The 14,997-nt window shown below is 37.9% G+C and overlaps 1 protein-coding gene across 4 annotated transcripts in view; it reads left to right on the top strand.

Moving 5' to 3' along the window:
• Positions 1-13,810, top strand: part of rai14 (retinoic acid induced 14) — a 66,115-nt gene extending 52,305 nt beyond the window's left edge. For 3 of the 4 annotated variants that reach the window (XM_051681689.1, XM_051681687.1, XM_051681688.1), the window contains 11 exons: positions 213-319; positions 717-904; positions 1,800-1,831; positions 2,243-2,329; positions 6,106-6,195; positions 8,116-8,235; positions 8,756-8,857; positions 9,274-10,794; positions 10,902-11,054; positions 11,486-11,551; positions 11,679-13,810. In XM_051681689.1, coding sequence (XP_051537649.1) covers positions 213-319; positions 717-904; positions 1,800-1,831; positions 2,243-2,329; positions 6,106-6,195; positions 8,116-8,235; positions 8,756-8,857; positions 9,274-10,794; positions 10,902-11,054; positions 11,486-11,551; positions 11,679-11,756 — 2,544 coding nt within the window. In that variant the 3' untranslated portion in view covers positions 11,757-13,810. The remainder of the gene's footprint in view (positions 1-212; positions 320-716; positions 905-1,799; positions 1,832-2,242; positions 2,330-6,105; positions 6,196-8,115; positions 8,236-8,755; positions 8,858-9,273; positions 10,795-10,901; positions 11,055-11,485; positions 11,552-11,678) is intronic. The other variant, XM_051681690.1, reaches the window with a different exon arrangement.
• Positions 13,811-14,997: the final 1,187 nt, after the last annotated feature.

Raw genomic sequence — 14,997 nt, 5'->3', positions numbered from 1 at the left:
TGCGTCAGTTCTCGCGTTTCAAATGCCAATGCAGTTACGTCATGCGCGTACTGCTGCTCACTGCATGATTTAGAGTTAAAAAAGGTACTTAAATATTTATCTTTTTCGCACCAAAACTGATCGTATCGCTTTAGAAGACATTAACAGCTGGTATGTATGGATGACATTTATGCTGACTGTCTGATTTTTTTTCTTTGCTCTTTTTCATTTAGGATGGCTTGACGCCCCTTCTTTTGTCAACCAGACATGCACACGCAGAAGTCTGCCAGAGTTTGGTGGACTGTGGTGCTGACGTCAACGCTTGTGACAAAAACGGCAGGTATGGCTTAGATCATCAGTCATACTTTTGAGACCGCTGAACTAAAAAGTTTCTCAATTCCAAAGTTATGCCTTACTTAAGTTATCATTACATATAGTGAATTGAAAAACACTGAGTCCTTAGAATAACATCTTAGATTTTCTCCAAAACAGCCATTACTGTGAAGAGTGAAAAAACATTTTGATTGCAGTGTGTACAGGCAAATTGCTTTCATCACACCTAGTCAGTCGCATCACATCTAGTCAGGACACAGTGTAATATAATTTGTTGTTACAATATCATAGCAAATTGTCCAAATTTATTGCTAAAATTTGCCCAAAAAGTGTAACTTAAGTGTTGCATTGTAGTTTAATCTATCTTAAGACAGAAAATATATGATGTGCTGTTATTCAAACAGAACTGCAGTAATGTTGGCTAGTGAGAGCAGCTGTCCGGCTGCCGTAGAGCTGCTTGTGCAGAGGGGAGCTGACCTGGGCATGGTGGACTCGCTGGGTCACGATGTACTGCATTACGCCAAACTTTCAGGCAGCAGTGAAGTTCAAACTATTCTCAATACAGCTCTCCACAGACAGCAGTCTGAGTCAGGTAATCTTTGGTGAACTCCAGCTTGATGTCAGTTAAATTATTTAACTGTAACATTACAAAGTATATATTATGATTAAACTGCTATTAGTTATACTTTAGATGTTTGTTTATATGACTGTTTTATTACAGTACATAAGAATTGAGTAACACTAAAGCACTACATGTACTTCATGTGTAATTATTTTGTGGAACAGCTTGTGATTCCACAGTTATTGCTGTTCCTATAGTAATTTATCATAGTAGCATGTACTATGTGTAGTATGGACAGTGTAATGTAAAGTGTTTTCGTTCCATTGGCCACCAGTGTTGTCATAATGATAAAAACACAATCATCAGTCAGGTTTAATCCATTTTACAGCAGCAGAATTTGGTTTTTTGATTCTGTAATGACCTACTGTATATCGATAAAAACCTTTAAAATGATCCTACTTCGATAACTTACCCCTTTTAACTGAAGAACAGAAAGAGATTCATTTACATACTTTTGTTGTAAAATCTATTCCTGCAAAATAAGACACAAGGCAGCTTCAGTTAATTATTTAGTAAATGTTTTCTTTCAAAAGTAACTCCAGAACACCTGTTTTCTCTGAGACACCATATCAATGTCACCAAGTCAGTACGACTCTTATGGTCAAACTGTACAAATCCCATCAAGTTAAAGTAGCACAGAGATTTTTGGCTCAACATTGCCATCTAGTGTAGAGGTCAAGCGAGTGAAAGGGACTTTCAGTGAATCAAAAATGAATTACTCATAACTCACACTCACTGTGACATAATGAAAAAGGAAAAGATTAGGACAGCATAACCAATGTTAGCACCAGGCAATAACGTGGCATTTAAAAAAAAAAATCATAACCCCATTTCATGTTTTTCTCCCTATTTTTTATCTTTGTAGGAGCAGATAAGAGTGCCGCAAGAACCCCTAAGGTAAGCAAGTACATTTTCGTTTAATTTACTTTCACTTCCTCAGACCTTGTTGGTTTTCTTCATTTTCTGATTGACAAATCTCAGAACCTGGAAAGGAATGTTAGTCAATGCTAGATGCTTAAATTTCACAATTTGCCATCCATAGTTCACTAGTAACATACCAGCTGCTGTAGTGTCCTTTTTTAACTTGGCACACAAGTTTTGATTAAGTATTCTTTTATTATCACAATACAATTGTAGAAACATGCATTGGCTTGTGTCTCATCAAGTAGTGATTAAAAAAAAAAAAAAAAACTTCTGTTCCCAAATTAATTATGCACAGATTTTTCCACTAATCACTTAAAACACTTTGCATCATCTTCCCCTCTCTCTCTCTCTTTGCCACTTTTTTTATCACGTGCACAATCTCAGCATGGTCAAATGGCTAAGCTAAATGAGGACAGAAGCTTCACCCCCAAAAAGAGAAAAGCACCTCCTCCTCCCATTAGCCCACTCCAGGTAAAAAAAAACCAAAAAAAAAACAAACAGAGTGCTGTTTTGAGTGCTGTGAATCTGTGATTGGTCATGATCTGTTGCTGCAGTAATCTCAGTTGAATCTCAATCTCAATTGAAAGATGTGATTATTTATGCAATGACTTCTAAATCATTTGCTTATGGTTAAATACTATAAATGTATTCAGGGTAACTGTCTCTGTGTGAAAAGTCTGTCATTATTTACTCACCCTCATGTCGTTCTAAACTCTCTTCCATGTAACACAAAATTAAATAATTTCAACAGTTGCATTCGCTGATTTCCATCAGGGTTCCTGTGGATCCTTAAAAAGTCAAAACCCAAATTTAAGGTCTTAAAGTCTTATATCTTAAATGATACAACAAAAGTCTTAATCTTTATTTAAAGAGGTCTTAAATTTGGGAGCAGAAAGACAGGAATAGTGATATGACCTAATGTGATTATCAAACTTCAAAAGAATACAATTTAATTAAATAAAAGCATGCGCTGCATCCCTCAGAGTGAAAACGCAGCACTGTTGTAATTTCTTCAAGCACACAGGGGCTTGTGAGTGTTTTCAGCTGTTGCAGAACAGTTCACGATCATTAAGCCATATCGGAAATTTATGACAAGCGATCACTAAAGATCAACTGTTGATGATGATGATGATATATAGTGTTGATGAAATATGACAATGTTTACTTTTAATTGTTTATACAGGGCTCCAGACTGTGACCAAATATAATTGATGTAAATACAGCTGTGCTCAAAAGTTTGCATACCCTGGCAGAAATTGTGAAATTTTGGCATTGATTTTGAAAATAGGACTGATCATACAAAAAAACTGTCTTTTATTTAAGGATGATGATCATATGCAGCCATTTATTATCACATAGTTGTTTGGCTCCTTTTTAAATCATAATGATAATAGAAATCACCCCAATGGCCCTGATAAAAAGTTTACATACCCTTGAATGTTTGGCCTTGTTACAGACACACAAGGTGACACACACAGGTTTAAATGGCAATTAAAGGTTAACTTCCCACACCTGTGGCTTTTAAAATTGCAATTAGTGTCTGTATATAAGTAGTCAATGAGTTTGTTAGCTCACATGTGGATGCACTGAGCAGGCTAGATACTGAGCCATGGGGAGCAGAAAAGAACTGTCAAAAGACCTGCGTAACAAGGTAATGGAACTTTATAAAGATGGAAAAGGATATAAAAAGATATCTAGTAAAAGATAAATGCCAGTCAGTACTGTTCAATCACTTAAGAAGTGGAAAATTCGGGGATCTCTTGATACCAAGCCAAGGTCAGGTAGACCAAGAAAGATTTCAGCCACAGCTGCCAGAAGAATTGTTCGGAATACAAAGAAAAACCCACAGGTAACCTCAGGAGAAATACAAGCTGCTCTGGAAAAAGACAGTGTGGTTGTTTCAAGGAGCACAATACGATGATACTTGAACAAAAATTAGCTGCATGGTCGAGTTGCCAGAAAGAAGCCTTTACTGCGCCAATGCCACAAAAAAGCCCGGTTACAATATGCCCGACAACACCTTGACACGCCTCACAGCTTCTGGCACACTGTTATTTGGAGTGATGAGACCAAAATAGAGCTTTATGGTCACAACCATAAGCGCTATGTTTGAAGAGGGGTCAACAAGGCCTATAGTGAAAAGAATACCATCCCCAATGTGAAGCATGGTGGTGGCTCACTGATGTTTTGGGGGGGGTGTGAGCTCTAAAGGCATGGGGAATCTTGTGAAAATTGATGGCAAGATGAATGCAGCATATAATCAGAAAATACTGGCAGACAATTTGCATTCTTCTGCACGAAAGCTGCGCATGGGATGTTCTTGGACTTTCCAGCACGACAATGACCCTAAGCACAAGGCCAAGTTGACCCTCCAGTGGTTACAGCAGAAAAAGGTGAAGGTTCTGGAGTGGTCATCACAGTCTCCTGACCTTAATATTATCGAGCCACTCTGGGGAGATCTCAAACGTGCGGTTCATGCAAGACGACCAAAGACTTTGCATGACCTGGAGGCATTTTGCCAAGACGAATGGGCAGCTATACCACCTGCAAGAATTTGGGGCCTCATAGACAACTATTACAAAGACTGCATGCTTTCATTGATGCTAAAGGGGGAAATACACAGTATTAAGAACTAAGGGTATGCAGAATTTTGAACAGGGGTCATTTCTTTGTTGCCATGTTTTGTTTTATGATTGTGCCATTCTGTTATAACCTACAGTTGAATATGAATCCCAGATGAAATAAAAGAAATGTGTTTTGCCTGCTCACTCATGTTTTCTTTAAAAATGGTATATATATTACCAATTCTCCAAGGGTATGATACAACTGTATCTGTAATGTAGATTCTGAAGAGCAGTACTAAATAAAATAAAAATCTTTTATCTCTTATATTTGTATAAATTATGAAAGGGGTGTGAACATTCATGAGACAAAAGGGAACGCTAACTTATATTCTCAACTATACTTTTTATTAAACTTTCGATGAATGGGTTATCAGCTGACTTCCTTTTCTTCGGCTTTCTATCTTGTTTCTTAACAGCAATCTAAATCGAGAGAATCTGTGATTTGGCTCCTTAATGTTTCAGTTTAGGAGTCAATGGCTCTTAAGTCATTTTTTTAGTCTGGAGCCCTGATATTGTAAAACATAGATTAGCCTCTGTCTGGCCCTCCCCATCACAGGAAGAAAAGACTAAGAACATTTAATATAGGCTACCAATTAAAAAAAAAAAAACTATTGGCAGATTATAATTTCAACACATTATCAAATTAGCACAATCCAATATTGGTCAACCTCTAGTTTGTATCTATTTATATCATGGTACATACATCGTAGAAAGCATGCACATCCAAACAAAATAATGAATACAGGTGCATGACCAAAAACGTTCGTCCACAAAAGCTCAAGGAAAGTCAGCACACTGTTGCTCCCAAAAAATGTAATAAACTCACCACAGAAATTAACAAGCATGATGTTTCGAGCTACATGCTCTTGATTAAACTGATGAAGAGCATGTAGCTCGAAACATCATGTTTGTTAATTTCTGTGGTGTGCTTATTACATTTTTCGGGAGCAACAGTGTGCTGACTTTCCTTGAGTTATAATGGTGCATAAACCAATTTTAGTGTGATATTTATGTGGAAAACTTGTCTTGAGTATTTTAAACTTGCATATAGCCTACGTTTTACTGATTTATTTTGAGATTGTGTTGGTTTGTTTTGGTATGGGGATACGGTATTAATTTTATTTGTTCAGGTCTTGAAAAAGGTCTTAAAAAGTCTTACATTTTATTTTAAAAACTCTGCAGCAACCCTGTCTATACAATAGCAGTTGATATTGACTCACTTTAAAGCTTAAAAATGCTCCCAAAAGTGTCATACAAATAGTCATTATTCACTCTAAAATAAAATCATTATCAACTCATGACATCATGACTTTTAGTCAAAGTGATTGTATGCCCTCAGAAGTCTTCGAATAGGATGCACGAGTCATGAGAACTACTTTATGACACTATTTAGGAGCTTTTTAAGCTGTAGAGTGAATCACTATAAACTGCTATTGTATGGAAATCAGCAGTTGTAAAAATAAATTCAAATACAGTAAATTATTTTGTGTTCTGTTGAAGGAAAAAAGTCATATGGTTTGTAAATAATGACAGAATTTTCATTTTTGGGTGAATGTTTTTACACTATTTTAACTGCTACTTCTGCTATTCCAATGTTAACTGTTACTTTGTAATGTTTTTCAGTCAGCTGGTATTGTCTCGCCACCTTTCTTTACTCCATCTGAAACTCCTCTGTCAAGTAAAAGTGATTCATCTAAGAGATTCAATTTCAAGGTAAAATTTTGGAGTGGCATTAAGGGACATCAGTACAAGTAAAAATATATATAAAAAAACATTTGAAATAATAATTAATAAAAAATTCTTGTAACAGAGTTCCCATGGTCATTGAAAAACAGGACATTTTAAAATTGTGATTTCCAGGCATGGAAAAATCACGGAAATTATCGAAATCTTAAAAAGTCTTTGAAAAGACACGGTGATTTCTGTAATTACAGTAAGTTTATTCTTGTTACAATCACCTCTGAAGGATTTAATCGGCTCTTTGTTAGTGAAATCTGTATAAAATATTTTATGTAGTATTCACTTACAATTGGAAAAGTTGTGGAAAAATCAAATACATTTGTTGGTCAAAAAATGTGGGAACCCTGTAGTAAAAGGACAATTTCAAATGTAAACTCAGCAAAAAAAATAAACGTCCCTTTTTCAGGACACTGTGGAACAGTCGTTAAGACACTAACAGCTTACAGACGGTAGGCAATTAAGGTCACAGTTATAAAAACTTAGGACACTAAAGAGACCTTTCTACTGACTCTGAAAAACACCAAAAGAAAGATGCCCAGGGTCCCTGCTCATCTGCGTGAACGTGCCTTAGGCATGCTGCATGGAGGCATGAGGACTGCAGATGTGGCCAGGGCAATAAATTGCAATGTCCGTACTGTGAGACGCCTAAGACAGCGCTACAGGGAGACAGGAAGGACAGCTGATTGTCCTCGCAGTGGCAGACCACGTGTAACAACACCTGCACAGGATCAATACATCCAAATATCACACCTGCGGGACGGGTACAGGTTGGCAACAACAACTGCCCGAGTTATACCAGGAATGCACAATCCCTCCATCAGTGCTCAGACTGTCCGCAATAGGCTGAGAGAGGCTGGACTGAGGGCTTGTAGGCCTGTTGTAAGGCAGGTCCTTACCAGACATCACCGGCAACAATGTCACCTATGGGCACAAACCCAACTTCACTGGACCAGATAGGACAGGCAAAAAGTGCTCTTCACTGACGAGTCGTGGTTTTGTCTCACCAGGGGTGGTGGTCGGCCCGCGTTTATCCTCTATTTGGAGGTGGAGGGTCCGTCATGGTCTGGGGCGGTGTGTCACAGCATCATCGGACTGAGCTTGTTGTTACTGCAGGCAATCTCAATGCTGTGCGTTACAGGGAAGACATCCTCCTCCCTCATGTGGTACCCTTCCTGCAGGCTCATCCTGACATGACCCTCCAGCATAACAATGCCACCAGCCATACTGCTCGTTCTGTGCATGATTTCCTGCAAGACAGGAATGTCTGTGTTCTGCCATGTCCAGCGAAGAGCCCAGATCTCAATCCCATTGAGCACGTCTGGGACCTGTTGGATCGGAGGGTGAGGGCTAGGGCCATTCCCCCAGAAATGTCCGGGAACTTGCAAGTGCCTTGGTGGAAGAGTGGGGTAACATCTCACAGCAAGAACTGGCAAATCTGGTGCAGTCCATGAGGAGGAGATGCACTGAAATACTTAATGCAGCTGGTGGCCACACCAGATATTGACTGTTAATTTTGTCTGTTAGTCACATGTCTGTGAAACTTGTTCAGTTTATGTCTTAGTTGTTGAATCTTACGTTCATACAAATATTTACACGTTAAGTTTGCTGAAAATAAAAGCAGCTGAAAGTGAGAGGACGTTTCTTTTTTTGCTGAGTTTATTCGTATAGTGCTTTTCAAAATACACATTGGATGTGTTTCAAAGCCTAATTAGCTGCCTAACCAGCTAACTATGGTTTCCAGGTTAGCAACGTACTTGGTTTTGAAACGATCATTTAAAAACAAAAGCCTTTGTTTGACAGTTAAGCCATATCCATCTAGCTGTTTTGTGCATTGTTCAATGATCTGATAAACATATTTATAAACTGGGCATTCGTTACTTCCTGTTTATTTAGGAGGAGGAGCTAAAGAGTGCTGCACTAAAGGAGGAGATAGAAAAGCTGCACGAAGAAAAGAGCATGCTGCTCGAGACCATTGAAGATCTGAAGCAGATTGTGGAGCAGACTGAGCCTAAGGCGAGTACAGCACAGCCCTTTAATATTCCTTCATATGGCAGCCGCTTTGATCATCATCCACTTTTGCTCTCTGGAACCCATTTTTACAGCTGCATTTTTTACTGGCCCTGGCCAGGTAAAGGACCTTGCTTTAGGGGACACAAGGGCAGAGCAATCACTCACACCACTGATTTGGCCTTAAATGTGCCAATCAAGACCGTTTCAATCAAGTTCACACTTTGTGTTTGAATTTCAACTAGTGACGCAAACCCATGGTCTTTGAAACCTGATCATACAAAGTCTTGAGTAAGCTTCTAAAGCCTCAAAGCCCAGAGATGCTAGGTTTTGTGTTCAGTAATCATGTTCATCAAAGAGGTTCTTATATTAGGGAAATTTTGTGGTGGCATGCATGGTTTCTCTCTGTGTAGTAACACATCACAGGGAATCAGTTTTATGGCTTGAAGTGAGTTCTTGGTGTCTAGGGCCCTATAAAAAGTTAATGTCATAAAATAATCTCTCTTGTCCTTCTGTTTTGAAGCAGACAGAGCACTGTGGAAATGTGGACTCAACACTGATTGCAGCCCTGCAAGCAAAAATATCTTCTCTCTCCCTGGAAAACCAGCAGCTCGCCCAAATAATAAAGGTAAATTGCTTTGAAAATTGCTTAGTAACTTCTGTACCACTTTAAAGCTGATGTCATGTTTGAAATTTTAAAATACTTATACAGAAATAATTAATACTTAAATAAAATACTTTAAATTCCTTTAAATACTTAAAAACGTATCTCCTATCCCAGTTTAAAATGCAAAGACATCTATAAGACATTCATAGGTTGACTTCCCAAAGTGTAAACTGCATGTGATATTGTTCTGTTTGTTTGAGCAGTCCAACATAGCAACATTGGCATAATCAATGACATGGGTTTGGAGCAGGACTACCTGTATTCCGACCAATGGAAGAAGCAGTGAACATTTAAGTGAAGAGCATTTTGAATTAGAGATGTGCATTGTAAACTATTAACTTGGTTCTCATGAATGCTTGTCTTTTCTCACCTTGCAGAAACGTCCAGCTCCCCAAGGAGAGGAAGGCCAGGGGGTATCCCGTCCAAACAGCATTGAATCCAATGCCTCATACCACTCCACTCATGCTGATTTTGAGCTTTCCAGTGATGTGCACGTCCACACCGGTGACGAAGAGGATCTCTCTGAGGTGTCTGCTCTCAGTGGCTCCTCACTCAAACATGAGATGGATGAGAAAGCCATAAAGTTATGTGCAGATGAAGAAATCGGGCTGTTGCGGGATGCACTGGAGAGTCTACAGACCAAACTGCAAGAGTCCAGAATGGAGAATCACTCCCTTCAGGCCAGACTCAATACTGACTCTACACTGCAAGATACCCCAAAATACCAAGAAGCTTTGCAAGAATTGCAGGCACTCAAGGAGGTGAGGGATGATTTAAATAGAGAAGAAGACAATGTGGTGCAGAAGTTTCAGTATTTGAAGGGCTGCCTGGAGCAAGAGGTAAAAGAACTGAAGGGAAAGTTGGCCAAGTCACAGGAGGAACAAAAGCAGGATGCTTGTTTGATAAGGGATCTTCAGGCTCAGATTCAGAGCGGTTGTCTATCCGAGGATGAGCGTCAAGAAATGAAGAACACCTACAATGCTTTGGTGGAGAATATTAACCAGGAGAAGGTGCTGTTGATCGAGAAGTACAAGGAGTCTCAAGAGGAGATCAAGATGCTTCAGGAGGCGCTTCGCGGCACTGTGCCCGTTGAGGCCGCTGCCAAAGACTTTGAGGAGATGAAGGCAGAGCTCAGTGAGATTATTGAGGGCCTGCAGAAGAGGCTTTTGGAGCTTTCAAAATCATACAGCGAAGCCAAAAGCGAGCTTAGCACTGCCCGCAACCAGCTGCAGGCCAAAGCTTCAGAGCCCGAGGACAAGCCAGATGTGGTGTGTGTCACCAAGGAGGAGCACGAGCAGAAAATTCAAGAGCTGGCTTTCAAGATGAAGGATGTTCAGAATGTTCTAAAGGACACGGAGGCCAAGCATCAAGCGGCACTTAAAGAAATCACCCAGCTTCAACGAGATGCTGAGAACCATGCCCAGGCTTCTGTAGCCATTGCAGACCACACCCAGGTGGTGGCATCCTTGGGGAATGCCATCAAGAACCTGGATGCCGAAGTTGAAGTTCTTCAACAGCAGCTTGCCCAGAAGACTTTGCAGGTGGATGCTTTGCAAAATAGACTGACAGTTGAGAAGGACGTAACTCCGAATGATTCGTTATCCAGACTGGAATATGAGCAAATGAGGGAGACACTGGAGGGTGAGATAAGTCACCTGAATGACCTGCTAAAGGGTGCTCTTTTGAAACAGGATGAGATGGCCCTGGAGGTGACGGCTGCGTGGCAGGAAGTAAAAGACAGCAGAAATGAGAAAGAAGCTGCACAGGAGCTTGCTGTATGTAGGGAACAGGAATGCAGGGCAGTAAATGCAAGGTACAGGGAGGCCCAGGTTGTCATTGTTCAGCTGAAGAAGCAGGTGGAGAACCATGTGAAAACTGAGAGAGAGAAAAATAAAAAGGTGAAATTATTGTCTGACTTAGATTAATTAGTCACACACCTTTCTTGTGAATTGGTAAAGATTTTTTCTATTAAAAATAAAGTGCTGTTTATTTATATATTTTATAGATTGATGAGCTATCAAAGGAGGTTATCAAGTTGAAAGATGCTCTGAACAGCCTTTCGCAGCTGTCATATACCACCAGCACCCCTAAGAGACAACAGAGCCAGCAGGTGGATTTACTCCAACAGCAGATCAAACAACTACAATATGAACTTGCTGTACGTCACAAGTATTGTTTTCACTGTCTTTGCTTTTCCATAGGAATAAATGGAATAACATGAACATCAGAATATATAAAGTTTTTATTGTTGAGTTTAAGACATAGAAATATATGACTTAAGTTATAATAACATAAACAGTAAGCAGCAATGAAATGATTGTCAGAATTTGTTAAGTAACAAACATTTTTAAACTTTATGATTCTGCCATAAATATGCTTGAATTCCATGAATGAATATTTTCTCTATTGGAACAATACAAAGAAACTGTTCAAATTATGCCCTTAAACATTTAATAATCTAGCTAAAGGAGTTTTATAACCATAAACATGTTGTGTATTAGCATGACAAATATCTAATGCATCGTATACAGTACATTCACTTTGGTTTTGAGAATAGCATTCACAGTGTTTACCTTCTTTTTATAATAGGAGTCTAAGAAACAGCACCATGAAATTGTTTCAGTCTACCGAATGCATCTTCTCTATGCTGTGCAGGTCTGTAAAGAGTTAGTAAAGAGTTCATATTCGTATAAGAGTATTCAAGTTCACGTATAATCATGTAAATTTCTGTTTTATCTGACAATATTAAACAGCAATTTTAACTGAAACCTTTCTTTTTTAGGGTCAGATGGATGAAGACGTGCAAAAGGCTTTGAAACAGATACTTGTAATGTGCAAAATGCCAACCGAGGCCAAGTGAAGAAACTGAAACTGTAGTTGTTCATGAACTGCCAAAAAACAGTGATCTCAAGTCCAGGATCCATCAATTAACACTACACATTTAGTCATTCTGGGCAATTGAAATTGCCTTTGGCCATCCCCACATATTATGGAGAAATATTGCGAACTTAAATGATTAATGAAAAGAGGAAACAATCAATCCTGCTAAATGTGCACAAATTCTCCTTGGTCATACAGTACCAGACAAAAAAACACAATCTACAGCACATTTTCTGAAATGTATCCTGAAAACCATTTCTATTTTATTTTTTTAAGAAATATGATCAGTATTGGATCTTGTTACAATGTAATCAGAATTAGTTTATTAGTTTCCATTAGAATGCCTATCAATAACAAAGTAAGCGCAATGCACGGTTTAGTACTGTACATTGGCCTGCAAGGCAGTTCAATGGTACTCACTTATGACAACCATGTTTTCTTTTAAATGCAGTTGGAGTGCGTGTATTTTCTAAAATTGCTACTAGTTGTAGTATATGCATGCTGTGAAAACTGAAGCGGTTCAATGTTTGTTCTAAGACATTGTGACCTTTTTGAATTATCCACTATTTCAGGGTATGTGCTTTGACAAAACGCCCATGCGCCAAATGCACTTTCCTTAGACAGTATTCGGTCTTTCTTTAAAGCCAGCATTTACCTGCCATATCCAGGATACCTGATGAGTTATGTCCATGTGCCTCTGCTCTTTTCTATGGCCTATGGTAATATTTTTGAGAATATAGCATTTGAAGCTGCACTATATTTCTTTGCATTATGCTTTGTTGCTTGGTTATACCAGGTTCCTGCACTGTAGTAAAATATGTTATTAGTTGTACTATAGATTTGTATTTTCCAGTACATCCTAAACCTGTAGCCTTTTTAAATCACAGTATGTTAAACAATAACTGTAGTTAGTGATATACTAAAAATGAGTGGCATACAACAGTGTGGGGTGAGTTCTACCCTAGAACTTAAGTGTAGTTGTGGTTTTGTAACAAATAAGGTTTTGGTATGGATGTGATGATGCTATATGGGCAGAATTAATTTACATGTATCATAAATTTACATGTAAAGTGTGAACAGAATCCCCCACTTTAAGAGTTACCAAACTTTGGGCCACATAGAGGGTTTTTGACACTAAGCAACAAACACTCTTATGTATTAAGATATTAAATTTACAGTTGCACTTGAAAACATGCTATTCATTTGTAGAGCATGGGGGTAGATATGTTATTTTTAACTATGCACTAAAGACTAGCTCATTACTTTAAGTAAATTGTTGTACTTTCATGATTTGAGTTTCAATATTGCATCAACATCAGACAATGCATCACACAGGATTTGTGTATGAAATAGCACTTTTAAGTGCAATCTTTCGTTAAATCAGATTTTGTTGATCAGCTACCTTTCCAGACAACCTGTTAGTTAAATGCTGTAGCCATTTTTTTTTAAGTGCCAATACATTACCAAACTTCACTAAGAACATACTAAAACACAGTATTTATAGATCAAATGGCAAATACCACTGTTGTATGAGATGATAAAATAATTAAAACACCTGTAAAGTAAAATAATCTTGTTGAATTGCTTCCATCCATCTCGGGAATTTATAAGTGTCATATTTCATAATTAGTTTATATTTCATGAAGCTGTTTTTGTTTGTTTTCTTATGTATTTGTATTTGAGTACAAGTTGTTGGCCAAGTATTTTTGCTTAGTAATTAAACTAATGAATTGGTTCTTATTTGTCTTCACTGTTGCAAAAAAAATTCTAAATGCATTTTTAAACATGCTTTCTTTTTAAGTAATTTGGGGGTTAGGAGTGGGCATGCTTGATTTCGAGTTGCTCATCCTTTTATCAAACAAAGTTGCTACGACTTCTCCATTATTAACACAGAGTGAAACACCAGTAATTCTACAATAGCAGCAATTTTTTTTTTAATAAAGCTTGTAGGGTTACTACCAATATCACTGATGTCACTGCATGGCCATACCCCTAGAAACTTGTTTTACTTATTAAAAGAATTAATCACCCAGAGCTTTGTGTTGAAGTTGTGCTGTAAAAAATGTTGGTATTTTTACGTCTTTATTTGCAAAAGTCTCAGAGAATCTCAGACACAGGACAAATATATCTCAATATGTAACTTTAATTTCCCGTTGGTAATTATATATAATTGTTGCTGTGGTAAAGAAGGCCACTGTCGATGTTTTTAAAATGCTTCTTTGGTGAAGAGAGCATCTGTCAATGCCTGCAGGCTCATGCTGATCCAGAGACAATAATCTGTCAGAGTGCACAAGCACATACAGCAGCAGAATTTTCTGTTTGCAATGCTCTTAGATGTGATGCCAGCCGAATTCTGGGTAATGTCACCACTATTCCCTCTGGCCTGTTGCATGACCCCTTTAAAATGTTGTTTCTGGCTGCTGCTTTGTCTGTAGGGCATATTTTAATTCCATCAAATGGACACCAAATGGAAATATTGTTTAATAGTGTTTTATAGGTTTAAAACTCCGGGGTTTGACTTCCAGCTGTAATGTTATTTTTTTCTGTCCCCAAATAACTACTAAGGTAGTTGTTATTGTCTCAGCTAGATGGTGCTGTGGACCAACATTGCAAAAGAAAGTTCCTAAGGCTATGTACATTATGAAAATCCCACCAAAAACTGTGTATTCCACCTACACAACCAAGTATATTCAGAAGACCACTCAAAATTGAAAAGGATGATAATGCTTTGTTTTACAGTGTCCGTGTTACTCATACTAAATGTAATGGTTGCATTTTATAATAAGGCTGTATTCATTAACATTAGTTACCTACTGCACATAAGTTAACATGAACAATACTTTTACAGCATTTATTAATCTTGATTAATGTAAATTTCTACAGATACTAATACATTTTTTACATTAAAAGTTGAACATTGTATGTTAACAATAGTTAATGCTATATGTACGAACTATGTAAAATAGTACTGAGAAATTTTAAATCTAAATTGTTCATTTTTAGTTATTTATATCTATGTTATCAAATAGAACCTTATTGTAAAGTGTTACCAATGTAACTATTGTTAATTACCATAGTAATAAAAACCAAAACAAAAGTACCAGCAGCTCCAAATAATAAATATAGCTGCAAGCAGCGATGACCGGTTCAAGCACCATGGGTCCATTTCCACCAGGTGGCTTTCAGAAAACAATGCAAGGTGGACACATTCATTTGGCATT

This window comes from Myxocyprinus asiaticus, chromosome 40, assembly GCF_019703515.2.
Source record: "Myxocyprinus asiaticus isolate MX2 ecotype Aquarium Trade chromosome 40, UBuf_Myxa_2, whole genome shotgun sequence".
Classification (NCBI taxonomy): Eukaryota; Metazoa; Chordata; class Actinopteri; order Cypriniformes; family Catostomidae; genus Myxocyprinus; species Myxocyprinus asiaticus.
Note: the sequence above shows the minus strand (reverse complement) of the source record. Positions and strands in the feature narration are given on the sequence as shown.